General features: G+C 50.2%; 10 protein-coding genes across 10 annotated transcripts; 6 read left to right on the top strand and 4 right to left on the bottom strand.

The window, feature by feature from the left end:
• Positions 1-1,239: 1,239 nt before the first annotated feature.
• Positions 1,240-4,378, bottom strand: IAR55_003753 (uncharacterized protein; the record flags this gene model as incomplete). Its single annotated transcript, XM_066946859.1, has 17 exons — positions 1,240-1,359; positions 1,477-1,658; positions 1,723-1,815; positions 1,875-2,072; positions 2,132-2,223; positions 2,279-2,480; positions 2,534-2,589; positions 2,642-2,708; positions 2,759-2,951; positions 3,021-3,089; positions 3,141-3,243; positions 3,303-3,440; positions 3,492-3,543; positions 3,593-3,674; positions 3,737-3,814; positions 3,861-4,183; positions 4,240-4,378. The coding sequence occupies 17 exons, from the start codon at positions 4,376-4,378 to the stop codon at positions 1,240-1,242; spliced, it is 2,187 nt and encodes a 728-aa protein (XP_066802238.1).
• Positions 4,379-4,946: 568 nt separating this feature from the next.
• Positions 4,947-7,767, bottom strand: IAR55_003752 (uncharacterized protein; the record flags this gene model as incomplete). Its single annotated transcript, XM_066946858.1, has 15 exons — positions 4,947-4,971; positions 5,049-5,253; positions 5,329-5,375; positions 5,458-5,572; positions 5,642-5,673; positions 5,726-5,764; positions 5,834-5,889; positions 5,943-6,149; positions 6,212-6,243; positions 6,307-6,423; positions 6,493-6,856; positions 6,927-7,059; positions 7,120-7,130; positions 7,193-7,345; positions 7,429-7,767. The coding sequence occupies 15 exons, from the start codon at positions 7,765-7,767 to the stop codon at positions 4,947-4,949; spliced, it is 1,875 nt and encodes a 624-aa protein (XP_066802237.1).
• A 1,046-nt stretch (positions 7,768-8,813) lies between these two features.
• Positions 8,814-10,320, top strand: IAR55_003751 (uncharacterized protein; the record flags this gene model as incomplete). Its single annotated transcript, XM_066946857.1, has 6 exons — positions 8,814-9,095; positions 9,171-9,275; positions 9,346-9,407; positions 9,473-9,614; positions 9,683-10,038; positions 10,134-10,320. 6 exons carry the CDS (start codon positions 8,814-8,816, stop codon positions 10,318-10,320), a joined length of 1,134 nt encoding a protein of 377 aa, XP_066802236.1.
• Positions 10,321-10,789: 469 nt separating this feature from the next.
• Positions 10,790-12,228, top strand: IAR55_003750 (uncharacterized protein; the record flags this gene model as incomplete). Its single annotated transcript, XM_066946856.1, has 9 exons — positions 10,790-10,841; positions 10,914-11,068; positions 11,173-11,259; positions 11,316-11,430; positions 11,530-11,584; positions 11,638-11,681; positions 11,767-11,979; positions 12,053-12,131; positions 12,183-12,228. 9 exons carry the CDS (start codon positions 10,790-10,792, stop codon positions 12,226-12,228), a joined length of 846 nt encoding a protein of 281 aa, XP_066802235.1.
• A 91-nt stretch (positions 12,229-12,319) lies between these two features.
• On the bottom strand, positions 12,320-14,808 carry IAR55_003749 (uncharacterized protein; the record flags this gene model as incomplete). The annotated part of the gene is made up of 11 exons (XM_066946855.1): positions 12,320-12,359; positions 12,424-12,686; positions 12,760-12,868; positions 12,942-13,266; positions 13,343-13,408; positions 13,482-13,615; positions 13,692-13,795; positions 13,882-14,120; positions 14,194-14,255; positions 14,356-14,468; positions 14,596-14,808. 11 exons carry the CDS (start codon positions 14,806-14,808, stop codon positions 12,320-12,322), a joined length of 1,668 nt encoding a protein of 555 aa, XP_066802234.1.
• A 797-nt stretch (positions 14,809-15,605) lies between these two features.
• On the top strand, positions 15,606-17,969 carry IAR55_003748 (uncharacterized protein; the record flags this gene model as incomplete). The annotated part of the gene is made up of 10 exons (XM_066946854.1): positions 15,606-15,744; positions 15,814-15,896; positions 15,978-16,026; positions 16,102-16,357; positions 16,427-16,914; positions 16,980-17,023; positions 17,075-17,139; positions 17,205-17,472; positions 17,530-17,825; positions 17,888-17,969. 10 exons carry the CDS (start codon positions 15,606-15,608, stop codon positions 17,967-17,969), a joined length of 1,770 nt encoding a protein of 589 aa, XP_066802233.1.
• Positions 17,970-18,503: 534 nt separating this feature from the next.
• IAR55_003747 (uncharacterized protein) lies at positions 18,504-20,762 on the top strand (the record flags this gene model as incomplete). Its single annotated transcript, XM_066946853.1, has 8 exons — positions 18,504-19,071; positions 19,126-19,238; positions 19,300-19,427; positions 19,475-19,754; positions 19,809-20,338; positions 20,392-20,517; positions 20,574-20,615; positions 20,675-20,762. The coding sequence occupies 8 exons, from the start codon at positions 18,504-18,506 to the stop codon at positions 20,760-20,762; spliced, it is 1,875 nt and encodes a 624-aa protein (XP_066802232.1).
• A 637-nt stretch (positions 20,763-21,399) lies between these two features.
• Positions 21,400-22,605, top strand: IAR55_003746 (uncharacterized protein; the record flags this gene model as incomplete). The annotated part of the gene is made up of 3 exons (XM_066946852.1): positions 21,400-21,515; positions 21,590-21,643; positions 21,732-22,605. The coding sequence occupies 3 exons, from the start codon at positions 21,400-21,402 to the stop codon at positions 22,603-22,605; spliced, it is 1,044 nt and encodes a 347-aa protein (XP_066802231.1).
• Positions 22,606-22,849: 244 nt separating this feature from the next.
• Positions 22,850-24,285, bottom strand: IAR55_003745 (uncharacterized protein; the record flags this gene model as incomplete). Its single annotated transcript, XM_066946851.1, has 6 exons — positions 22,850-23,008; positions 23,080-23,240; positions 23,343-23,618; positions 23,737-23,876; positions 23,965-24,024; positions 24,098-24,285. The coding sequence occupies 6 exons, from the start codon at positions 24,283-24,285 to the stop codon at positions 22,850-22,852; spliced, it is 984 nt and encodes a 327-aa protein (XP_066802230.1).
• A 992-nt stretch (positions 24,286-25,277) lies between these two features.
• Positions 25,278-27,340, top strand: IAR55_003744 (uncharacterized protein; the record flags this gene model as incomplete). Its single annotated transcript, XM_066946850.1, has 7 exons — positions 25,278-25,514; positions 25,577-25,656; positions 25,730-26,007; positions 26,075-26,387; positions 26,456-26,912; positions 26,982-27,096; positions 27,162-27,340. 7 exons carry the CDS (start codon positions 25,278-25,280, stop codon positions 27,338-27,340), a joined length of 1,659 nt encoding a protein of 552 aa, XP_066802229.1.
• Between the last annotated feature and the right edge of the window lie 47 nt (positions 27,341-27,387).

Below are 27,387 nucleotides of genomic sequence, written 5' to 3'. Positions count from 1 at the left end.
CACCTTGCATGGCGTGATAAGACGTTGTAGTAGTGTGAGAAACAAACGTCGTAGAGTTATTTGGGCTTGCCTTACCCTGATTTGATGGAAACCTCTCGGCGCGAGGACCGCTCGTCTTTTCGGGATAATATCAGACTGCAGCGTTCAAACTAACTGATCCATGCCGGGCTTGTTGAAGTAAGCCAGCATTCGACTCGGAATAGCGTATCCGTCGGCTCGGATTGGTATCATCAGTCTTGACCTGCGAGGTCTCGGACTGGCCGATCAGATGAGTAATGTACGTTATCTCACACCATTGACTTGTCATAAAACGCCACAGGCAAGTTCAGAAAACCTAATGAGCTGCACAGGCACCTCAGATGTCATACTAGTATAACCTTGATATCATGTCAGGGAGGGCTGTCAGTCGAGAGGATGAGGTTCTCGACAGGATGACTTACATTTGTTTCCTGATCAACGCCTTGCAACTAGACCTTCTGAGTAACGGGCTTCCTCCAACCGCTGAGCGGGTGAACTAAGATAAGCTTCGCAGTGTTGAACAGAGCGCTCAGCCCAAGCAGGAAGAGAAGCGTGGAAACGATTCTTCTCTCTTTCTCACGCAGACGATTGACATTCGTCCATCTCCGAGGTCTTGAACGCCAATAGCGCATCTCGGTCAGCTCCGATGTCCCTGAAGCTGATTAGCACAGATAACACAATACACCGATGAGGTGTCTTGGCGTGATCTGGCACTATCTCGCGGCGATTTTAGAAGGATATGATCTATTTCAAGTCCCGTTTTGCTGTGTAATACGAGTCTTTCTCAAAGGATCAGACGTCGACAACATCGCCGAGCCGCAAAATGCCGGAAACATCGGCGCTCAATGCAACATGAGTGATTGACGTGTCCTCGGTTGATCGATATCACCCCCTCATCAAGAGTCGTGCACCAGGTCACCAAGCCAGGTCGCCCCGGTAAGAAGGAAGGACTTCACAAAGTGACCCGGAGCACACATACCTGAGGTACATCCTATAGCATTTCCGAATTTGATGAAATGTGTGCGCCCCGGGAAGCTTCGCAGTGACAAGCTCAAAGATGATCAATCAGATATTATGCCGTTGTGCATGATGCTATGCTGTATGGTTACTTGATCTTCTACACCCACCCCGGGTCTCTGTATGTCTGTTTTCGCTTGCTCAATGGCTTTGATCGCCTTCTGATTGCGCCCTTACCGACTTCACCTTCAAGTCTTGAGTGCGCTATATGCGCTCTTGCAAATTTCCTTGTTCCGGTTGACTGGCCTCGATTCCTTTCGATGACTTCTCGACCAATAGTTGTGCTGCCATCAATGTCCGGAACCTACTTCCTTCTCTTCGGGACTAAAGAGATAAGCAGATCACAAGTCAGCATTCCGTTGAGAATCAGCGCAGCTGTTTCCTCCGCTTGGTGCGAAAATGCGAAAATACGAGGGGGGAAATGAAGATTCGCAAACTCACCAGCACATCGTATCTCCCTTCTTCCGAAACAACTCCGTTCTCAAGGACCACTACTCTCTCGGCCCTCGCGATAGACGATAGTCTGTGTGCAGCAAGAATCACTGTGATATTCTGCTGTCGAATGATATCGTCTATAGCGGCGTTGACTGCATTCTCGGATGTTGAGTCAAGAGCGGAAGTAGCTGCAGATAGAAAGGCACAATCAACGCAAGAACAAAGCCAAATGTTGAACAGATTATGACTCACCTTCGTCTAGCAGAAGGATGGAGGGGTTACGGACCAGTGCTCGTGCGATACTGATACGCTGTCGTTGACCACCACTCAGACTGGCTTTGCCGACTATAGAAGCTCGCTTAGCAGGAAGGTCATTCGTACGCGGTCGACTGTATACCACTCACTCAAGGTGTCAAACCCTTGGGGCAAATTCCAGATGAAGTCACAATTCGCCGCTTTAGCTGCCGCCTCTACGTCCTCCCTTGTGGCGTCGGGAGAACCATATGCGATATTTTCGTGGACTGTACCGGCGAAAAGGATAGGATCCTGGAAGACAACTCCAATGCGTGATCGCCACGACTCGGGCGCGAAATCTCGGATATCTGCCGTTTCAGAGCTCAGCTGGATTCTTGAGTGATGTCAGCGAGCGGCGTGCACTTACCTGTTCCGTCAAAGGTGACTCTCCCCTCGTCAGGGTCGTAGAATCGGCTGAGCAGCTGTTGTATTGAGGTCTTTCCACTTCCACTCGATCCACTATCAGAGGCTTGTCAGCAGGTACGTAGATTGTAATTCGTTCATATTGACTCACACCAGAGCCACACTCGTCCCTGGTTCTATATGCATATTGATCCCTTTCAAAACCTCAACCTCTTTCCGCGAGGGGTACCTGAATCGTACATTCTCGAATCGGATGGGGCCATTTCGGGAATGTGGTAATTTCACCCCCTTATCGAGAGGGATATGAGAGGTGCGGTCTAGTAGCCAAAAGACTCTAGAGCCAGCTCCAACACCTGTGGGACCGGCAATGAGCCTCGGAGTAATCATGTAAGTGAAGCGCACGTACCTCGCATCAAGCCAGTGAAGAAGCCCGTCAATCCCGATACAGATCCACCGACATACCTGTGGTGTTCGTCAGTGCATATGCCTTTCGACGTATCACAACAGTACTTACGCGCTGTACATCAGAAGTGAAGTAAGGTCACCAACAGTGATCTCGTGGATAGACACTAAATGCCCGCCTGCGTGACCGTAAGTTTGGGATCGTCCGTCATTGTGTCTGTCCACTTACCGTAACCCAACAAGCAAAGCATTGCCAGATTGCCCGTCAATCCGCTTGCTCCCCAAAAGATGCCCGTCATATATGCCTCCTTCTTTGCGAGCTGGAAGACTGAATCCACTTTCTTCGCGAACAGACTGCCTTCTAGTTCCTGCGAGTTGTAGGCGGCGACCGTCTTGAAGGCGTTGAGCTTCTCTTCGGCCGTCTGCGGAAGTAAAGATTGTCAATCAGCCTTGATTATGTTCATGATGGCAAGTGAGTGTAATTCGCATACCTTGGACATCTCGCCGACAGCTTCTTGAGTCATGTTTGACAGTTTTCGCAGATATCGACCGTAAAACACCTTTATCGTATCTCATGAGCACAAGACATGATACCAAGAAGCACTACTCACCGCTCCTAAGGATACAGGTGGGACCACACAAAGCATGACCAAAGTCAACTTTGCAGAGATCCAGACCATAGCCGCGACTCCAACGGTAGCCGAGATCAACGCTCTGGCCGTGCCAACGGATTGTAAGCCATAACTCCCTGGGGCGACAAATACAAGATTCACCTCAGACCATCAGACAAGTTGCTCGTGACGCTTTCTCCTAAGATATTGGTATCTACGCTCAGACGCGAGACGATATCGCCGGCGGAACGATCGGCGAATTCGGGTTCTTGACGTAGCGTGGAGAGGTAGGCTTGATTTCTGCGATGAAGTCAGTCACCACGCCAGTATACTCGAACTTGTCTCACTTACCGAACACGCGCAATTATACGTTGACCACTCGTACGCATGATGATGGCACGAGCTAAGCAATCGATGAGCATATGTGTTCTTCCACTGTAGCCTAAACTCACAAGCGTTGGCTGCTGCTCCAATACAGAAGGTGACCGCTAGCACACCGGCTGCCACGGGGAACGACAATCCTAAGAACGTTGACTAGATAGATGACGATCTGTCAGCGAGACACGTGTGAGATACAAGTCCATAGAAGTACGTACAGAGTTCGTGGAGAAGAAATCAATCAGTTTACCAATAGTCAACGGGACCAACATCGAGACCGAGCTCGAAATGAGCAGCTGCAAGTCGCATCAGCTCAGCCTCGCAAGGAAGAAACGAGCTCACCAATCCCACAGCTATCACGAGATTCTTCTTCTCCGGTTTGGCCAGCTCCAACAGTTTGCCCACACTGCTAGATCCATGTTCTCCATCCTTCTCGTGATTCTCTTTGACAGGCGTTAGCGAGAGATTGGAGTATATCCGAGATATTATAGATGGCCTTTCGGCCGGTCCGGAAGTCACTGCGGGTTCTGCAGGGGTTGCAGTAGTGTTCAAGGTGGTTGTTGTGGGGACACGAGTAGGAGGTTTTGTCGAGTTGCGTCGTATGGAAAGGGATGAGAGTTGCGGTGTGGACCGTTGCGGTGAGGGTGTCTGAAATGGTCTCGAAGCTGTCGTCAAATCGTATCAGCTGCGTCTGATCATTACCTTTATAGTCAGGACACACCTATCCGTATTGTTAACGGTTGAGACGGCCCATGACATGATGAACGGGCGATCGGACGTAATCGAGCTGCCGAGGTGCATAATCCCCTACGAAAGGCAACGCCCAGACCCAAGCTCAACCCGACACTTGTCCCAAGCATTTTCTGGGCTGTCAGGTGTCCCTCTCTCCACTTAGGCGAGGGAGTCGGTCCGTTTGATTTTCGTTACCGTTGATATGCAATGAACAAGTGGATTGAAAGAGAAAGCTGATGATGCTGATGCTGATGTGGATGGAAGGAAACGGTAACAACCCATTCCCCGTTCCTGAACAATGGTCCCGATCGTTGTTCACTCTTCTTGCCGTGACGAGATGTAAGTTATTCATCAACACACACGCAAAAACAGATCATACATCCACTTTCATCTTTGGGACCGTTTCCGACTGGACAGCACCGATGAGCACACAGTTCGTCCTGAGAGCAGAATCTCACCCCCCCCCCTCTCGAACCCAGCTGCTACCCGACCCAGTGCTGGATCGCACCATCTGCTCCGTTCATCGCCCCATCGACCTCGGCACCCAAAGGAAGTATGAGTCTCTCGCGGCTGCTAAATATCAAACGAAGATTGGAGATACTGCTGCTGCATTCAGGCACTCTCTCGAAGCATCCCCGATTCCATCAATCCATCGTGAATACTAGACATGATAGGAAAGTCTCGTATTTCCATGTACTAATAAGCGAATCTGAAGTCCAACCTGACAGATGGACAGACGAGGCATCCCTATTAGCCTTCCTCACCTTTCGAACGCGACGAAAAATAGCGGTTACTCACCTCTTGTTTCCTTTGTCCCCCGTCGTCTCCAGATACCCACTCTTCTCATCCGATGTCATAACATCCCACTCGGCAGCCCTCTTGGCATTTCGCCATCTATAATACCATCTCGTGGAAGGGTACAGAATGGCCACGTTAAAGACTATGATGGCAACGATCGCACTGTTGGCATGTTTGTATCGAGGACTATCACTCGCTTGGTAGACTGCAAAAGCATAATCATGGCTAGTCAGGGGCACGATTTTACTCTCGATGAAGACATTTTGCAAGCGGTACTCACGATTGGCTCCAATGATCGCGGACACCTGAACCATCATATTGTATGCACTGATGAATTTGAGACAAACAGAATCAGGACAGGCACTGTCCAGCGTCGAAGAGGAGGCAGATTTGTCAAGCGGCTACTCACGACGCAGATACCGTTCTGTTCTCTACAGAACCGGAATTACGGCTGGTCCAGGCGACTTGGATAGCATGCACGTAAGGGAAAGCCAACAAAACGGTAGCAATCCCGAAATATGTCCCTGCAGTGGCCAGCGCTGGATCAGACGGACGATCTTGTTTGTGTAAAGAACAGTGATTCCTCTACGTACACGGGGTGAGGGCTGAATTCGGCAGAGCGAGTCTAACCTCGATGTCAGTATGATCATCCAAGTTCGTCAAGGTGCTCGACTCACAGTGCAATATAATTCGGCAACATCCACAGGTTCTCAGCCCTGATCCAAGAGACAACACATCAGTCATCTGGTCAAAGCACCGGAGGCGGACAGACACAGGACACTTACATAGCAACAAATGTTCTACTGTCAACCAACTCCGACAGGATCGTGATACCGAGCAACTAGGACAGTCCTCAGCATCTTAGGTAGACTGCTCAGTATGCGCCTTACTCACATTGATGATGGACCACACGGTGTTTGGGATACTCAAAAGATTGCTTTGTATAGTATTGAAACCCAGCTGTCTCATCGATAGTTGGAAGTATTGCTGAACGGGATAACCACCGATACCGAACATCAAGCCGATGAAGTAGAGAGGGTACATGTCGTAGTCTCCCAAACATCTGAAGATGGTCTTGACAGGGAGAGCTTGTCGATTGTGCTGGAGCCAAAAAGGTTTATTTGGTGTCTTATGTGAAAGACGCTTGGGAAGATGAAACCTACCATACTACTCTTCGTTGGGTCGTCTCGAAGTGCTACAAGAGGGAAAAGCACCGTGTCAACCTGAGCACAGTCTCGTTGATGTCAACCTCACGCACCTCTGTTGACTAGAATCTTGACTTGATCATCGTTGAAGTACCCTTTCGGCCTGTACCACGTCTTGGTGGCCGAAGCAGACGAGGGCATCATGAAGAAGGAAGCGACTCCGACAGTCACTGTGCATCGATCTGTCAGTCTGATAGATCCGTTTCTGACTGAGAGGAGATCTGCAATGTCAAACTCACAGGTCAACAGTCCTTCAATCAAGAACATATACCTCCATCCAGCTCTTCCGCCCACTCCTCTCATTTGTAACAGGCCAACTGCCAAGAACCCAGTGATCAAGTTGGCCAAGTAGTTGGCAACCCAGAAGAATCCCAATCGAACAGGTAACTCCGTCTTGGTGTAATAATAAGAAAGATACAGGATACAATCGGGTATGAAACCGCCTTGAAAGAAGGAGATCAGGAATCGAGTTGCGAGGAAAGACGATCTACCAGAAAGCCAAAATTGCGAGGAAGCGATGACGGAGAAGATGATGATCTGGGTGGGTATCCAAACGTCGGGTCCCAGCCTCTTGGAAATCAGTTGAGAAGGCAGCTCAGCGCACTGCGAAAGAAGAGTGAAATCGTGATGGTTAATTCCACGTTATCTAAAATATAGGACCAACACCACTGACCAGGAAACCGACCCGGAACAGAGTGTTACCGAGGTTATAATCTGCTTGGGTGAGCTTCAGATCTTTCAGGAAGTTGTCCGCTGTGGCATTGGCGAGATTTGCCCGATCGATGTCCAGAGCTAGGAACATGATACTAATGAAGCGCGATCTTTCAGCCTTTGCGTAGCACTGGAAACCGGTACGTATGACTCACAGGACCCATAACTAAATGCACCAGGGAAGGGGTTAGTAAAGACTCCCGGAACCACCGTCAACAATCTACTCACGAATATTTTCCAGTCCACTATTCTGATCGCTGTGTTTTCCTGGCGCCATGTCCATCGGAATAGGGGATCGAAAGCTTTGTACCCCTCATAGCTAGCCTTTGGCATATAGTGTTCCTTTTGAGCCGTATCAAAGACCGAAGGTTGGGTAGCAATCTATTAGACCATTCATGTATCACAGCCTCAGTTACCAATCGCAACCATGTGGAGTAGAGTGTCTAACCTTGAGTGCCACTCACCGAATCAAGATCATGTGGTTGCCCATCTTTTCTTCGTACTCCGACAAGTTTCAAAAGGGCTTTCCCAAAGGTCGACCCAGGAGCTCCGCTGCTTCTTTCGGCCAGAGGAGGGATCCCATCTAAGAGCTGTAGATTTGTACTGTCGGGAGCCTTGTAGGCCTGTTGAGCGGCATTGGCGTCATGCACTTTTTCCGAGATCTCCAACGGAGGTGTAGATGGAGTTGACTCCTTTCGGACAGTGGTATAGCGGTCCAAAGCTTTCTCGTCATTCAGAGACGAGGTGGAGGAAGACGACGCGGTGGGAGGGGAAGATGGCTCGTCACGACGATCTGGTGACATTTTTACAGTGCGCCGATCAAATGGTCAGACAATGCTCTCGAGTGCTCAGATGATCGACTTGTGAGTGTGAATGTATGTGAATGTATGTGAGTGTATCATCTCAAGCCTATTTGTATGTCCTTGGACTCATTGATGCATCTCTGTTGTGACTTTTCAGATTGTGCCAAGACGTGATCACGCAGATCAAACGAGATTGAGAAATGCAAAATGATTGATCGCGACATTTGCTGCTGATATTTGAGATTCAGCTGTTCGCACGCAGTGACCAAGTTCTCTAATCTATCAAGGGCGATGACATTGGTGGAGTATGGTGGTCAGGCCTCGTACCGGCATGCGAGGAGAGATCCAAAGCTCGCTTGCCCTCCTTAAAAAGATGACTAGCACATGGTGTGATGTGGAGGATGTACAGTGAACTTCGCTACTTGTTGGAAAACTTCTGACAAACGTGATCGTTCTTGGGAGACAGAAGGGTCAGTCACCGATCGCACTTTCTCTCGCTCGAAACAAGAACCGACCCTGGCAGGTGTGCTCTTGGCAGAAGAGGCGTAGAACATGAATATAGCTCCTCATGATGGAACAACTTAGTAGTAGGGTGTCCCAGTAACGCCATCGGTCAATTCAAACGACAGGATGATCGATCGGCCTTCGCCGCTTTTGCATTTGGAGATTATGATTGCGATCAATCACACCATATCTCCTCATTACCGTCTCCATCATCCATCATCCATCATCATCATCGTCATCAGAAGAATACGTGATATGCTGCTTTTACTCACCAGTGATTGTGTCCAAAGTACAGAAGGCACAAATGTAGAGGCATCTTTACCCATCGGTCACGTCCGGGCCGTCCATGGATGGGGAAATGGGCCAAATCGGTCAGCGTGGATCACGAGGGCATTCATCACTTTTAGCTGTTTGCAAATCCAGTCGGTGCAGCTTGAGGAGGATATAGTTCGTCAATATGCACACTCAGACCTTTACTACCATCATATTTTGAGCCCCCAAAAACGCATCTTACATACTTTTGAGGAATCGCGATCGCAATCATGTCCACCGTCACTCGGACCATCACGGAGCCCTTGCGCACTTTGACACTCCGTCCAGAGTCGCCCGAAGGGCCTGAACAGTCACAGCGACCCCAACAGACAACATCAGCTGTGAAGGCCAACAAAGACAAGGATGATGAGTATCCTTATGCATGGGCTTTGCCGACTTTCGACAATAAGACATATCCACCTCTGACAGAATTCAAGCACAAAGATCCAGGATTGGAGGCTCTGAAGCACGAGAACCCGAGGGAGTTCTTGGAGGGAGCTCAAGTCTCTTCGGTCTGTGGTTGTTTTATCTCACCCATTCCGATTCAATACGACCGCGGCGTGCTGACACTCGCTCGAATCCCGTAGCTCACTCCGAAATTTGGATCAGACGTTTCCGGTGTCCAACTTCACAAGCTTGATCCGAGAGGGAAACAACAACTGGCTCGATTCGTGGCTGAACGAGGCCTTGTCGTGAGTGTCTCCCTGCTAGAAGTTTCAAGAGGATAGACGCTGATCGGCTTTGTAATTTGGTCGTGGTCAGGTGTTCCGAGAGCAAGACTTCCAGGACCAGTCACCGGAATGGATGTTGAATGAGTGGGGATCGTGCGTTGTTATCTGAAGATATCGAAGGCTCTAGCGTGATATGACTCTGACCTCAATGTGCTCAGCTTCTTCGGCCGACTGCACATTCATCCGACTTCTGGTCATCCCGCCGACCGCCCAGAGTTCCATCTCGTTTACAGGGATATGAGCAAGTCTCTCAACTACGAGTTCACGGACCGATTCAGCTCCAGTGTCTGGCACTCTGACGTAGGTGCTCCTATTCATAAAGGAATTCCGACACTGGATGTATCGACTGATGTCTCTTATCTTCACAGGTCACTTACGAGGAACAACCTCCTGGACTTACCACCCTCTTCCTCTTCGACTCGCCTGAATCGGGTGGAGACACAGCCTACGTCTCCCAAGTCGAGGCGTACAATCGTCTCTCTCCCTCTTTCCGAGCGTATCTCGAAACTCTGTCCGTCGTTCACTCAGGTGTGGAACAAGCCAATTTCTCTCGGGCGGGAAACCGAGGCGGGACAGTGAGGAGAGAACCTGTCGAGAACGTCCATCCTCTTGTCAGGACACATCCTGTCACAGGACACAAGGCGCTGTTCGTGAATAAGCAGTTCTCAAGAAGGATCGTGGGATTGAAAGTAGAAGAGAGTGACGCCATCTTGAACTTGCTCTAGTGAGTGTTCTAGCATCTTGAAGCATTTAACATATCCCCGATCATAATCGTCCGCCGGATTCGACGCAATTCTGACCGTTGACCCTTCTCCGCAGCGACCACCTCGCCAAGGGAGTAGACTTCCAAACTCGAGTCAAATGGACACCTCGAGCTGTTGTGCTCTGGGATAACCGAATCACGGCTCATAGCGCCATCGTCGACTTTGATTCAGCACAAGATGGAAGACGACACGGTGCGAGGATCACGCCCCAGGCTGAGAGACCGTTCCTGCGAAATGTTTAAGTGAGACAACAGGAAGATAAGAAGTTTTAGGTGTCGATATATTGTATACAACTTATGTTTTAGCTTGATATGCGATGAGTTTCAAGTTGTTCTTGGCACAGTTTTGCATCAGATCTGCGATTGACTAACACATCTGTCGTCTGTCTCAGAGCATCGAGTGGATGAGATCCTTACTCGACATTGCTTTCGTCATGCAATATCCCCGTCCCTCTAGACTTTTGACCGGCGTTCATCAGACTCTACGGAATGGTAAGCCTCCAGGATCAAAGCGAAGTACACATTGTCGGTAGTGCGTGTTGCCGAGAAATCCAACGGTGACGTCAAGATGATTCCAGGTGACGAGTGAGTGACAATTCCAGCGGACAATTTCGATCGACGGTGGTCCACCTTACTTGTTCATGCATATTTGATTCATTGATATTATCATGTACATTGCCTCTTTCTGATTATCAGTCAAGTGATATCACAAATGTCATCAACCGAAGAACAGACCTCCGTCTCGTCATGCTGTATCACGGGCCGTGAGTGTGATGGGACCGTCACCTAGTCTACGGGTTACATTTCCGACGAGATCACACCTTCTATCTTCTTAGATATACACCAAGGTACTCCTGAGGGATCGTTCCGAGACTTATACGGTCTACGAACCTACGTGTCCAACTCCCGTTCCCCATCAGGAGGGGAGAAGCAGGATGTCTGTCTTTTGTTGTCAGATGTATTCGGAGCGGATTTCGTGAATACTCAACTTGTGGGTACACTTCGGTAACGCTCTAGCTCTGCCCTGCATTTGGAAAGAGCAAGTCTTGAGATGTTCAAACGCCTGACCGGTACATTATCGGTTACGCCTGATAGGTAGCGGACGAGTGGGCCCGTAGAGGATGGAAAGTCATCCTACCCGATGTCTTCCAAGGAGATCCTATCGACGTATCGAACATCCAAGTAAGTCAATCTATATTTCGATTTTTCGTCTGACCTGCTGATACACCTCCAACAAGGCAATCATGCCGAACCTTCGTCACAAGGCGGAGACTCCGCTCTTGCAGAAGACAGGAGAGACAGTACAAGCTGGTGGGGTTTATGCGCCTTGGTTGTACAGACATCGCGAAACGGGTAAGTGCGCTTCGACCTGTTTCATCCATTCAATCCTTCTGCCGTGTTGCTGTTGGTGCTAAACACGCATGGTTCTTTCACTTATATGGCTGCTCGTAGTGTCAAGACCAATGATCGAAAAGTATGTTCAAGACCTTCGAAATGACCCTAGCACGTGAGTGTGCGCCGATTAAATATCGAAAAGGTCAACCTGATGTCGATCACTAGCGGGAAGGTAGCAGCCATTGGGTATTGTTGGGGTGCTCGATATTGTGAGTGTCGCCTTAGAAATAATCTGGTCCATATATCTTGCCAAGCAATCGTGTGAGCCGCTCACCTGACCGGACTGTCTTGTAGGCATGTTGCTCGCTCAAGAAACGTCGCCTGTCAAAGTGGATGTAGCAATCGCCAATCACCCTTCATTCCTCACTCAGGGCGATGTCGAGCTCATCACCTCGATCCCTTGCGGTATCTTCAAAGGTGATGTCGACGACATTATGAGTGATTCGCAATTGGACGCAATCGAGGAGATCTTGCGACCAAAACTCGGAGACAAACTGTTCATCAAGCGTGAGCGGCCGAACGCAGTCTGGTGGTTGATTTCGCTCGACTGACAATATATCTCGCTTTCGCCCCGATGTAGGATATCATAATGCGGTTCATGGCTTTGCGGTACGAGGCGATATGGAAGACGGTACGGAGAAGGAACAAAAGGAGGATGTGTGAGTCGATACTCTCTAGTTCAAGCTCCGCCAAGCTGAAGATCCAAACAGCAACAAAGTGTCAATGGACTTTGTGGCGAAACATTTTGCCGCGTGAACGTCGAAGCAGGCTCTAAAGGTGTATGAGATGTAAGTGAAGGATGATCACATTGCATATTCTCTACTTCACTATGTACAGATCGAGATCCCTAGTACGAATAAATGAACTCGTCGTTCTCGAGATCAGTACTGATGGGTTGACCTCTGTCAGCAATCTGTACTGACATCTCTAGCACGTTGAAGCCACACTCACAGATCCAGAAACGCTTTTTGACCATGAGCCTGTAGCATGCCTTCCGCTTGATCAATTGCTACTTGTTTGGCTCGCAGACCTGCCCACTTGCTCTCCGCCTCCAAGGAGTAGTCAACGATTTCTCCAGACATGCCTCTTGCTTGTCGTCTCTTCTTGTTTCGGCGATTCAAGAACCAGACATAGACAATCATGGCGACTACACAGCCCTCCGTGACTGACATCGATATGATATTGTCACGCAGTCCATCGAAGTAGTATGGTCCCTGCAGTCAATTCAAGGTCAGGTAAGTGACATAAGACATTATCCATGGGATATGATCAAGGTCGACGGCTTACCGAATTGGCAGTGAAGAGTTGAGGCCCGATTGCGTTACCTACACAGACCGCACCCCATTCGACGGAAGCTAAGACCGACTTCTTCGTACCTCCCGCAGTATTGGCATTACTAAGGGATCCGTGATTCCATCAGACTGTTTCAATTGCGCGATCCCACCGTTCTGCAATGATGAATCACTTACGCCCAAGCAAAGGTGAGTGGAGCCACTGATCCTGAGAACTGCAGAAGCATATATGCGCCCAATAATCTCGACGTATATCCTTCACCTCGGGGTATGATCCACAACGCAACGGCTCCCGCAAGGGTCACGGCATTGACGAAGAACAGCATGGGGGCTTTGGTCTTGGTCCACATCATGATGAACGACGTGAGGAAACCCAGTACGATCTGTATCGCGCCAGGGATCATGTTGAAGAGAATGGTGTGGAATTGGTCGAAGCCGAAACTCTTGAGGATGAGAGGGCCGAAAGCTGATACCCCACCAGCTGTGATTGCGTGAGGTAGCACTAACCATCGGGACAAAAAAAGGAAGAGACACGCTGTCAGATGGATCCACTGATATCAGAGGTGAGCGCCACTGACCCATCCCCACAATCAACAGCGTTTTGAGATCCGTAAAGGTCTCCCAGACTTGCTGCCATTTGAATTCTGACCAAGTTGTTCGAACAATCAGTCATCAGCAATCGAACCAGATGTGCCACATCATTCCATTGCAACTCACCCCTTCCCTGCGTTCCGGTCTGATTATATCTGACGCGTTCCAACGCAATGCGTTTCTCATCTTCATTTAGAAATTTGTTCTTGATCGGACTTTCCGGCCAGATGAAAATACATGGAATGGCAAAGGCGAAAGATCTGATCTGCACGTCAGCTTGTACAGTAGATGATCAAGCTGATGGTCTTGTTATATTATATTGAGAGGATCACTCACATTACTCCGATGACGAGGAATATCAGTTGATACGGATGCATTCCAGTGTGTTTGGCATGTCCGACTCCCCAAGTCAGAAGACTGCCGAAAATCCCAGCAAAGCCCTACAGCAAAATTCCAAGCATGTCAGCGTCAGGGTGCTATCCACTTTCAGTCTCATGTCGGTGTAGAATGTAGGAACGCCACTCACATTGAAAAGATACCACCAGTTGGCTCTGAACGGCTGTTCTCGTCTCGTCCACCACATGGACACCGTGATCATCATACACGGCGCGATACTCGCCTCGAACAGACCGAGGAAGAATCGCAACGCGATGAGACCCTTGAAATCCTTACATGCCGCCATGAGGATCTGACAGGTGGCCCAACCGATGAAGTTTCCCGAGATCCATCGATGGATCGGGAGTTTGGTCAGAGCGTATGCAGAGGCTACAGTATACCGATCGCACATTTTGGGTGATCAGTCGGAAATTTTCTGGTGTGTTGGCGAGACCACACTCACCTGGCTGTCCTACCAATGCAGCGATGTAAAGAATTGTGGTCAACCAAGCATACTGATCTCCACTACAACGATGCAACATGTTGTCAGTCAGACTTTCAAGGCAGCGTAGCCCAACTGTGCCAGTACAGAGCTTGTGTGTTCTGTGTAAGATATCTTACTCACTGGAGATGAGCATCTTTCTGAAGTCCGAAGACCGAAGCGAATGACACTGCTGATTTGTCCATCTGTTGAAGGAAATACATCAATGCCATGAGTGGCAGTAATCTGATATCGATCTGTAACTTTCAACGTCAGATTCACTCGCAACGTTGCCATCCTCGTGTTTGAGACGTTGAAGATACAGTCTCCTCGTACAGTAGACGGGACGAGGAGGAGTCGGAAAATCAATGAGACCAAACCCACCTTCCATCTCACACGAGCGCTTTCTTCAGGAGTGATCGCTGTCCGTTGATCACCCCCGTGAAGGGCCAAGAACACCGCGGCAGCATCGAGATGTTGTACGTCCGGGGTGATCTTTCTCCCTTTCTCTTCGCTTATGATGGACATGATATCGCCCGTCGGCTCATTTTGTCTATTGTTGGGCAAGTCAATCGACTTGACCTCTTGATCTGACATGGTTTTCTTTCGGATCTAGCTTGTACCGTAAATCCAGTTTCGACTTTGGGCTCAAGATCATCGTTCAAGTCTCACGCTTTTTGTACATCTGCTGGTCACGCCACGAACAGATCAGACACGCATCACCATACATGTGGATCAGATTACGTCAAACCCGATTACTCATGCATACAAGTCGGTCAGAGAACGCAACTCTTTCAATCGTAAGCATAAGTTACACCTGATGTGTCAACTCGTTGCACATCCAACAGATCGCGACCCAGGAAATCGATGGCGAATATCTTCGTCATACAGTATCAGAAGAGTATAAATAGCACCAAACTCTTGATCTTCGGAGCTGTTGCAGACCATCATCAGACGTGTTCAGAGGCAGAATAGCCTATCTGATCTAAGCTTGTGAGGCGTTAATTTCAGATAAAGACTGATTATTTCAGATATGGGAGATCACGCAACCCGCACGACTTCAAGTCACCATATTCAGGCAGCAAGGTGATCGTCAAATGGTGACCATCACGGCTCTGAGGTAGCGTCCCTGTACCAACCCAGAAGCACGATCACACATGGCGCCACGGAAATTCGTGTGCTGATCGGCACAGCCGAAGGACATACCGTAGTAATGTCTCCTCCCACGCATCGAACAACTTGACGTGGGCCCGACATTCAATCACTGTATGCATACGGTCCGGTCAACGAGATTCCAATCGCTTCGGAACAGACCACCGAACTACTTCTCTTACACTTGTCATTTCCCATCAGCAATCTGTCCAAGGTCACAAATCCCGTCTACATCGAATACCATGACGACGCCGAAAAGACCCAATTTCCTCCTGATCGTCGCTGACGATCTGGGATACTCGGATCTAGGATGCTACGGGAGCGAGATAAGAACGCCTAATATCGATCGGCTAGCCGCTGAAGGATTGCGGTTCAGCGATTGTGAGTCGGTGGTATCGATCGTCCCCGGGAAGGGCCTGTGCTGAACGCAGAGCCTTTGTCACTTCACAGACCACACCGCTCCGATGTGTTCGGTCGCTCGAGCTATGCTCATGTCTGGTACAGATACTCATGTTGCCATGCAGCATGTTATGGTTAATAAGGAGGTAGGTCGGTATGATTTTTCACACCCAAAAATTCAGTTGCTCGGCTGATCGAGGTTGATCAAATGACAGACCCAAGATCCGAGCAATTACAACACTTCCGGAAATGAAGGTTATCTCAGTACGTCTCTCGAAAGCATCAGTCACCACACTGTGAATAGCGACATATGCTCATGCCAATAATTGACCCGCACAGCACGAAACATCGCTGCTATGCCTGAACTGCTCGACGATGCGGGATATCTCACGTTCATGTCAGGCAAATGGCATCTCGGTTTCCGACCAGGATACATTCCGAGCGATCGAGGATTTCAGAAGGTATTCTCTTGTTTGCCGGCAAGCAGTAATCATTTCGGTTATGATCCGAAGTGGGACGGTGGAGAGGAGAATCGGGCTAAAGTCCACGGTCATCAACCGCCCATCTATGTGAAGCAGGACCAACGATATGTGGTGTGAGTGACCAACCCACAGCGCTATGGGCGATGTTCAGCTGATTTTTAACGTATGTGTACATGTCGTAGGGAACCGAACATGACCTCGTCATCCGAAGGCTTCTACAGTTCCATCACCTATGTGGACACCCTTCTATCTTATTTCCGAGACCGCACCGAAAGGCAAAAAGAAAAACCATTCTTCGCCTATCTCCCATTCACGGCGCCTCATTACCCCCTCCAATGTCTCAAATCCGATCGAGACAAATACCTCGGCGTCTACGACTCGGGCCATGCCGTCCTCCGACTCAAGAGACTTGCACAACTGATCAAATTGGGGATCATCCCTCCCGACGTGAACCCGCACGAGGTGGTCAGTCCGGAAAATAAGCACTGGGACGAGTTGACGGATAAGGAGAAGAAGTTCAGTTCCAGGGCGATGGAATGTTATGCTGGGATGGTGGAATGTATGGATAGACAGGTGGGAAGAGTGTTGGATTATCTGGAGGAGACGGGAGAATTGGATGGTACTGTGGTCCTGTTCTTCTCGGACAACGGAGCGGAGGGTACAGCATTGGGTGAGCAGGCTTGCCATGGAGATGCAAGAGGGTCAAAAGCTGATCAAACATATCTCGTTGGGCAGAGGCCGAAGAAGTTGTAGGACCGTGGTTGATCGAAGTGATCAATGTAGGTGGAACGAGATGGTCAGCATAGACAGTTTCTAACAGCCATGTCCAGAAATTTTACAACAACGAATACGACAATATAGGCAACGCAGATTCTTTTGCATGGATGGGACCACGGTCAGTGACGAGCTGTCTCTCTACGAGTCGATCCTGTGCGTTCCGCGCTGAAATCTAGTCTCCAGCTGGTGTCAGGCATCTACCGCACCGAATCGTCTGTATAAGCACTACACAACCGAAGGCGGTATCCGAGTCCCCTTGGTCATGCGATATCCTGGCTTTTCCCACTTGCCAAAAGGATCCATCTGCCATTCATTCACTACAGCTATGGACGTGCTTCCCACATTCCTAGATTTGGCAGGTATCAAACATCCCAATACTAGTCCTTCGCATCCGCGCGAAACCGCAAAATACCATGATCGAATGGTCTTCCCTATGCGTGGCAAATCATGGGTTCCATATCTCCAATACGGTCGAAAAGCATCATCTTCCTCTCGGATCGACGCCAAGACACCTTGGGAAAGACAAGCGGACACGATTTACGGGGACGATAATCCTGTGGTCGCATGGGAACATTATGGTAAAGCAGCATTGAGGAATGGGAGGTGGAAGATTGTCAGCATGCCGAAGCAACATCCGACAGGTACAGGGAAATGGCAGCTGTACGATATGTATACCGATCAAGGGGAGACGAGAGATTTGGCAGCGCAATTTCCGGACAAAGTGGAAGAGATGTTGGTGCTTTGGGAGCAATGGTTGAGAGAGACGGGAGCGCACTATACCACTCCGTTGGAGACCAATGATGGGTGAGTAAATCTGCGATGAGTGAGGGTACATATGACCTGTACTGATCGAAGGACGGAATTAGATTCTTGGATAGAGATATCATTGGAGATCAAAGAGCCTGGATGAGGCTGGGAAACGGCAAGAAGTTTGATGAGGCGTTCTGAAGCATGTTTCAGTACTACTGAGAGCGTATGAGACCACATTCCCTCTTTGAATCACCCATAAGAGACTCTATCAACCTTATCCACCTCAAGTTGAGCAAGTGTGGAGCAGGTCCGGAGCAGATTTCGGTGACACCGCCCAATGTCTCGGCGCGCACAAAGGTAGCCATTCAAGATCAACCTGGCTCTCTGGACAACGACACATTCCTAGTCTCCATGGCCATCCTTCTGCTTTGCGCGAGATGACTGCTCCTGTTCTCTCTGGAAGATCCCTTGTTGCCTGGTAGCCTTGAGTATATGCATGCAGTTCCCTCTTCGTCGTTGTTGACGTCCTCTCTCTCTCTCCAGCTGCCGGTACCCAGGCACGTGATGTTTCGACTCCACCACGCGGTCAACGCGACCGATTTGCACATTCTTTCTCTCTTTTGTTACTGTCTGTTGTCTATTGTCTGTTGTCTGTTGTCTGTTGTCTGTCGTCTGTGTCGCTTCCCTTCATCATCGACATAACATGCCTTGTTCACGCTTGCGATACTCACGATGAGTCCCTCAAAAGCCGACCCAGACGACCTTGAGCTATCGGCTTACGGTGTCCCGACCTCCGCGGAAGCATCTAGCTCGACCCATCCCCTTCTATCCAATGGCAACGCTCACTCCCCATCATCGCCGAGTACGCCGTCACGCACCGGCAGAAGGAGACATGCGACTTCCTCGTCGATGCATCGTCAATGTCCTACCTTGCATCTCATCCTGAAAAGATGGTGGAAACCACTCACAGCCATCATCTTGCCCTTTTTCTTACTCTTCATCTACGCCCTGGTCCATCCCCACGTCAAGGGTTTACCACCGTTACCGAAAGTACACATAACGAGCGGATCAACGCCAGGACCTCCGAACGATGGCTCATCAGAAGCGATGTATGAGGAGAAGATCGTACAAAAATGCGTTTGTGGGGTGACAGGGGAAGGGGAGAGGTTGTGCTCGTTGTATCATGAGGAGGGATTGAGAAATAGTAGATTGGTGCAAGGGACTGGAGCGAGGATGAGAAGGATGTTGCAGAAGGGCAGAGAAGGTGGTGCATTGAAAATAGGAGTTCTAGGCGGAAGTGGTGAGCCAACTCAGCAGCCATCAAGCTCTAATAACATCGCTCATCTCGCTCTAGTTTCTGCTTGTCACGGTGTACACCCGAGTGCAGACTTTCCTCAAGGCGACCCGTCAGGTCCAGGTTGTTACACTTCCATCTTGAAGGACTGGTTCTACTCCACATTCCCCGAGGTAAGTAGCCTGCTGTGATCCCCCCTTCTCCTTTCCAAGCTTGAACTGACCATATCGGTAGGTTGGACACGAGCTTATGAACGGCGCCATTGGTGGTATGGACTCAAGCTACTACGCATTCTGTGGAACACACCATATCGCTCACGATACCGACCTCATTGTCCTCGAATTTGACGTGAATGATCAAACGTGAGAAGAAAAGTCTTTTTCCGACGGTTTGCTGACTTCTGACAAAGAGATTTGATATACCAAGCATTTTTCGATCAGTTGCTACGAGCTCTTTCCGAATTCCCCACACAGCCTGCCATCCTAATTCTTGGAGCTTGGAGCCCTCAAGTCGCCCAAGATCAAGGGTATGGTGACCCTCAGATCGTCCATGCTCCCATAGCTCTCTACTATGATGTCCCTTACCTCTCTATGAAACGACTCATGTTCAATCATTATCTACGGTATCCGGAATCCACCGCAAAATCTTTCTTCCAGCCCGACATCTTGCATCCGAATGCCCGTGGTCATGTGGGTCGAAATTTGGATATCCGGTCTGATGTAATGTTGACGTCCTTTCTTTAGCGAGTACTCGCCGACCTCCTTATATCATACCTCGAATCCGAGCTTTGCATGCTTACCCACTATGGGCTACCAGTCGTGCCTCCCATCTCTGACACGGTATCAAGCAGTGATCCCTTCTCATCGCTGATTGATGTGCCCTTCCCACTGGACACCCTTCACCTTGTCGATCCCGTCACGCCGCCGGACAACTGGGAGAGTACTTTCGACCCGGAACCGCTACAAGCTCTTGCATCGGAGCGAAGACTATTCGTCCTTCCCTCGACTCCCTACTCTGTCCCACCCGTTGGGATCTTCACACCTTTGCGAGACGTGGTAGATCCGACGAAACCCGACCCAGTGTCAGGGAAGCATATTACTGGTTTGGTTCAGCCCAGCCTGTTCTGCGCTGATGCAAACGACCCCAATCATCCTATGGCACCGACCAAGTCCGAAGGCTGGGAGAAGTTTGTATGGAATGGAGAGAAGCATTATTGGGTATCGTCCAAGGTCGGTGCTAGAATACGAGTCGAGATCAAGGTGACCGCGGGCAGGTGAGCGGTGCTGTTATTGGAGACCCAGTTCAGTCTGCTGAAGATCCCAACAGGGTCGCCGTGTATTACTTTCGAAGTCAACATTACAACCTCGGAGATGCCAGATGTTGGGTCGACGACAACGAAAAGGGCGCAGTGATGCTGTCTGGGTACTGGCCCAAGCAGTACAACGTGGCTGTGTGAGTTTAGTACAATGGCTGCCGTACAAGGATCATGTTGACGGGACACATAACAGCGTTGCGTATATCGACGAAAAAGTCACACCGGGAGATCATTAGTGAGTGTTCTTGAGATTTGAGCGTGACATAGTGACGTTGACCTGACATCGACTGCCAGCGTCACATGCGAGGTTGCCAAGAACACATCACACCCCATCAATCCCCACGCACATCATTTCCGTTTGACTGCAGTCATGGCGACGTAGATGGATCTAGATCAAGCATGTGTCATAGAAGTCATGCCATTGTTGTTGCATTGTCCGGCACTGCGTGGGGGGAGTAGGGTTCATTTTGCACAGTGAATGCCAAACGGTCCCATCGACGACGACGGGTTGGAAAATCACGATCGGGAGTTTCCAATAACAAAACAAGTACTATCAGGAGTACTCCTCACAGCGGAGATCGCCGCTGATAAGCCCATCCAGACGGGACCTTTGGGTTTTCCAACGATTGAACAGTTTGTTGGAAATGTCATGTTCACGATATGAACAACATGCACAACATCCATGATTCAATCTGAACAATTTCCCATAACTACAGGTAAGATTGGCCAACGACATCTCAAGCTACTTCACGAGGGAGGGACTCACAGCGTGGTGCTGTGTCATCACTCACTCCTCTTTGGGTCGACAACACTACGTTTCCTGGTCCGGTGCGCGGACGATTCTCAAAATAGAGGGAGAAGAAGTGTGTTGGAAATCGACTCGAGCCGTGTGTTTGACATATATACACCTGCTTACCGCTTCTGATCAACCAGACTTCTTCCCCTCTCTACGTCAACTTGTCACTCACAGACCTACCTCCATCGCACAAGGGTTTTTCGTCAGTCCAGCTTAATCCAGGATGACCATCTTACCGACACCTACCACTTCTACTCGCAAGCAGTCTCAACCCGTCCCTCAACCATGGATCAAGACACCTCTGATTTACTCCAAAGCCCTCTCAAAGATCGCCGGATGGTGAGTCGCTCCTCATGTCCCGGTCGCGATTGGTGTCTTGGCCGCTGAGAGGTGTGCTTGAACTTGACTTATAGCAAGATATACATGAAGCTCGAGAATGTTCAGCCTAGTGGATCGTTCAAGTCTCGGTGAGTGCAGCGTGTCGAGGCCATCTCCGGTGCTCTGTATCCTCCTCACGCCATACTGAACTTGAGCTGACCTTTGCGTCCCATATAGAGGAATCGGCAATCTCGTCCGTCAAGCGGTCCTCAACGCCCCTCCATCAACCCCACTCCACTTCTACTGTTCTTCCGGCGGGAATGCCGGTCTAGCCTGTGTTGCCGCTGCTTCTTCACTAGGCTACGAATCCACCATCATCGTGCCGACATCCACGAAACCCATGATGATCTCCAAGATCCGCGAAGCGGGCGCTACCGATGTCATTCAGATCGGTCAAACGTGGTTTGAGGCAGATCAACACCTTCGCAACGACGTTTTACCCAATGACCCGAACGGAGTTTACGTGCCTCCGTTCGATCATCCGGATATCTGGAAAGGGGCCGAATCGCTCGTCGAAGAAATTGAAGATCAGATGGATGCTCAGGAGGATGGAGATAAGGCGGATGGGATCGTTTGTTCGGTAGGGGGCGGTGGATTGTTGATTGGGATTTGTCAAGGTTTGGAATCTGGACAACAAACAAGATCTTCAAAGCAGACGCAAGTGATCGCAGTAGAGACACTCGGTGCCGACTCGCTCGACCAATCCGTCAAAGCCGGTTCACTACTGACTTTACCCGGTATCACCTCCCTGGCAACATCGCTCGGATGCGTCCGTGTCGCTACCACAGCTTTTGAATATGGTCAAAAACCCCACGTGCACACCTGTACGGTCAGCGACAGAGAGGCTGTGCACGCTTGTATGAAGTTCGCGGACGACGAGAGGATATTGGTGGAACCAGCTTGTGGAGCGACCATCGCCATGGTCTATACGGGGAGATTGAAGGAGGTCTTGGATTACGACGAGGAGAGCAAGGTCGTTCTCGTCGTTTGTGGCGGTTCAAATATCTCGTTGGAGATGTTGAACGGCTACAAGGAAATGTTCGATTTGTAGACGAGACAGTTTCGTTCAGGTGGCCGTTGGATGGGTTAGGAGGTTGGGTTCCTACTGCAGAGATACTGGGCTTGAGACGCGAGAAGGGATTCGCTCAAGGCTTTCGGAGTAATTACACACATAGACATTATTGAGTTGGATGCATACTTCGTACCCCTCTACAGCATGGCTATCGCTCCGGGGGTTCTGTACGCTGACACTCCATCTCATCTCGCCTCTCGTCCCGTTCGCACTACACCGCTTTTCATCCCTGAACTGTCGCACCAGCCAACTTGAGCATCAGCGTTGTCTCCTCTGGCTCCTTCCTTGGTCTCGTCCTATTGGCAGGATCCAAAGTCCCGTCCGGTCGACGCGGCAGCGCATTGGCGTAGTTTGGTCTTTCGACGGGTATGCGGTTCATGTACTGTCAATCACGATCAGCTCACGGGTAGGAGCTGGACACGCCGAACTCTGCTATGAGGAGATCCGACCTACCGGGAAATGTGTGGTTCCTTTCCTATCCTGGAACACTTGTACTTTCTTGTCCAGTTCGTCTGGACTCATGTGACTTCGAGGAGAGTAGCATACGTACGTCACGAAACGGGTCTGAGACCCAGTGGGCGAGGCGTTCCAGTGTATCGTGCGAGAGTCCCACACTGTGGGTTCGGGCGAGATGAAGCGTCAGTACCACAACAGAATTTGACCTTGGTGTGGGGTCAGAGTACCGGTGGGACAAAGGGGTTTCAAGACCGACTGACATATCAGATCACCCTTGCCAGCACAGATCTTGACCTCCTCACACCCTTTCTGCTTGAACCACTCATCTTCCCCTTCCTTATACGTATATCCATTCTCTTTCTCCCCCGCATCTTGATCCAGGTTGAACCCTCCCGTCGATCGAAAATACTCTTCGTGTAGTGTATGGGAGCCTTTGAGGACGCAGAGTCCCCCGTCTTGAGGACCGTTAGGGGATAGGTTGGCGATTCCTTGGTAGAGCTCGAATCGGTCGACGTTTCGAGGGTTCTGGTCGATATCTGTCAGTCACAACAGGTCAGTCAGATAGTCTACAGCGGCGCGAGCAACGAAGAGGGAAATGATGTAATGCTTGCGATTGGATGTGGTGCTCGGGTTGCAGAGGACGGAACGACTCACGAGGCCAAGCAGCTGTAGGTTGAATATCCGTTCGACCCGTCTTCGGATTGATCGGCAAAGAAGCATTCATACCGTCGAATGAAGCGATGAGATCGTCTGTACCCCAGATCTGCTCGAACACCTTGATGATGGCGGGTTGGCTGTGATGCGGATTTTATATGATTCGCATATTAGAAACTCGTGTAACAGACCTATCTCAGAGGGGGGAGAACAACTCGACCGACTCACGTTCGGATCTTCCATACAAAGGCTTCATGATTCACCGAATACCGATTGTATAGTCCGCCTCTGTACAACATCACACGCAGGGATCATCAGCGCCCGGGATCCCCCCAAGGATAATTGAGTAGGTGCAACTCACGTCGTACTATAAGGCAGATGTTCCGCATCCCACGTCGACCTATCATCCCTCTTGAATCCATGGGGGAAGCTCTCCAACCAGTCCCACGCTTCAGAGACGAACTCATCGCACGCTTCAGGAGGGATGATCGAGGGTAGGACGACATAGCCATCTCGTTCGAGATCAATGAGGAATTGGGCCCTGGTCATTGTGCAGCTCTGAACCCGAACTTCTGATTATGGCTGATGAGACGTTCGAGTGGATATGTCAAGCTACAGTCAGTGACCCCTTTTGAGTTGTATTATCCGGACTATAGATACAGACACTGCCACCCACCCGATCACTCCATCAGTTCTCCGTGAAATGCTGCTATCTGCCCCACTCTCAACGGTACGCGTGAAGTGGGGAAGGTCAATACGGAGTGGGGAAGTGGGGTATGGGTGGGGCGAAAAACTCCCAGTCCTGGGGTCATGCACATGATCTGCTATATGAACTTCCGATGGTAGGCCCGGTCTTTCCCCTGTTCGCCTGGCTTGACTAGCCGGTGCCGCGAGTAACTTGTAGGAGATCATGCTTGATCTTTACCTCTTGTGAGTGACGGAAGGAGGCAGAGAACCAGATGGGGCCCAGGACCACTTGCGTGTTCATCTCTCATTCTCCCCACTCTACAAACCGTCGCCGGGGGGTTTATCATGCCCACTCTCGACTTTCGGCTTTCGGATGTCGGGGACGATGCACCGAGTCATGATGAAAATATCGTTCATTATTCAGGGGGGTTACTTGAGATAGGGACGCAAAGACGGAGATTACCGAGTCAAGTGTATCCGTCGGTCCGGTCCATCCCACATCAGAGTTGGGGCAAGGCGAGGAACAGGAGCACGAGCACGAGCAGGAAATGATTATTCTCTTCACACGCATCCGAGTAAAGTTAGGATCTATGCCTCATGACTTATCTCGATATCAACGGTTCGGCAGAGTGGGGAAAGTGGAGGAGAGACTCAATGAGACGTGGATATCAGAAGGTCTGATAACAGATGTATACATATATCAGTCAGGCAATCAATCTTATGGGGTCTACAGATTTTGTCTCGTCGCTCCCCAGCCAGTCTGAGAACAACGAGCTGACAAACGACATACACACTTGTCGCAGGAGGCCCGACATCATCTCACGTAAAATAGCTTGAAAGTCACATTCACCAACATGTCCACCCTCGACGACAAGGCCTTACCTGGGACAGGGACCACTCTTCATCCGGTCCATTCCCACGGATCCATCGAGAAACCCGACGGTCTCTCCACCGAGGAAGTACAAGGGGATGCCGCCTTCTACGAGACGGTGACGGCGACACCTCTCAACCCGTGGTCCAAGACGAGTTTCCAGTTATATGGGATCTTGTTGGTCGCGGCGTTGAACGCGACAGCTTCGGGATTCGATGGGGTGCGTAAAACTATTGCTTTCAGAGGAGCTGACATTCACTAACACGGCTCGGGGTCTTGCAGTCCATCTTCAGTTCGATCAACGCCATGACGCAGTACAAGGAATATTTCCACCACAAGGAGACTGGCGCGTCTACTGGAATGTGAGTGCTTGGCCTCCCGGTGTCCAACCTATGCGCTGGATGTTAGGACTGACATTCGACTCGCTCTCCGCAGCATTTTCATGATCTATACTATCGGCAATATGATCGGCTCCCTGTTCACCGGTCCGATCTGCGATCATCTCGGACGAAGAGCTGGTATGGGCACAGGCGCAATCGTCATCATGGCCGCTGCCATCATCTTGACTGTGGCAAAGAACGATTCGTACCTTCTCGGCGGTCGTTTCTTGCTCGGGTTTGGAATTTCGATCGGAACCAGTTCTGCTCCGACATACGCCCTGGAGCTGGCTCCGCCGCAGTGGCGAGCCAGAGTTGTCGGATACTACAACACCTGTGCGTTCTGCACCCATCTCTACAACCTGCCCCTATCGATCGTTACTGATTTGCATGCCTTACACAGTCTTCTACACTGGTTCGATCCTGTCCACAGGCGTAGCTTACGCCTCGAACAAGGCTTCTGGACAACTGGCCTTCCGACTTCCCCTCGGTCTTCAGCTCCTCCCTCCCGTGTGCATCCTCGCCGGAGTCGCATTCATCCCGGAATCGCCCAGATGGTTGACGGCTCGAGGTCAAAAGGAGAAGGCTCAAGCTATTTTGGCCAAGTACCATGGGGGTGGCGATATGAATCATCCGGTAGTCCAGCTCGAGATCAGGGAGTTTGAGGAGGGCATTGAAGTCAAAAAGGCTCAATCGTGGTGGAATTACTATGATCTGTGAGTTCCCTACGACCACTACTCTATAACGAGTGCCGTAGCTGAACGGTTACGCTTCCACTTTCCAGGGTCAACTCGCACAACCAGCGCTGGAGATTCGCCATGTGTGCTGCGATGAGTGTGTTCGCACAGCTAAGCGGAAACAGTGTCCTCACATACTATCTGCCCAGCATGTACACTCAGCTGGGAATCACCTCCACCTCTCGTCGACTTCTGTTGACATTCGCGAACTCGATTGTTTCCTGCGCGGGTGCCGTTGCCGGTTCAGCAACGAACGATATGATTGGTCGACGAACCAAGCTCTGGGTCGGATCTATCGTTCTTTCATTGCTGTTCGCTGGGGTCACCGGGTTCTCGAGCCAATTCGCGGACAAAGATCATGCCCCGAACGTCGCTCTGAGCAACGCGGGTGTGGCGTTCATCTTCCTGTTTGGTTGCGCGTACAGTTTCATCTACACGCCCCTGACTGCCACTTACTGTGCCGAGGTCTTGGCCAACCACACAAGGGCAAAGGGGATGGGTGTGGTAAGTCCTATCCCCATCATCTATCCAGCTCATGCCATCGGGTGGCTGATAACAGATGTCTGATCACAGCACGTCATCATGTCAAACTGTACCAACTTGTACAACACCTTCGTCACCGCCATCGCTCTTGATGATATCGGATGGAAATACTACATCATATTTGTGGCTCTCAACCTGATCTACGGTCAGTCATCCACCACCCGCAGAGATAGACAACCAGCTGATGAGACTGTACCATCCTCTCCCCAGCTGTCGTCTGGAATGTCTTTGGTGTTGAGACTCGAGGTCGAACTCTGGAAGAATTGGACACTGTGTTTGACGCCAAGTTCCCTCCCAAGGCCGCTCTCCAGAAGACCATCATGGTGAAGCGGGATGGGCACCTCGAAGATCTTGGCAGTACTGTGCCAGACTACTCGACTAGGCACTGATGATGATGAGGAGTTGTACATGTGCGAACAAGAGATGCTGAGAATAG

The sequence above is a fragment of the Kwoniella newhampshirensis genome, chromosome 7 (genome assembly GCF_039105145.1).
Source record: "Kwoniella newhampshirensis strain CBS 13917 chromosome 7, whole genome shotgun sequence".
NCBI classification, from domain to species: Eukaryota; Fungi; Basidiomycota; class Tremellomycetes; order Tremellales; family Cryptococcaceae; genus Kwoniella; species Kwoniella newhampshirensis.
Note: the sequence above shows the minus strand (reverse complement) of the source record. Positions and strands in the feature narration are given on the sequence as shown.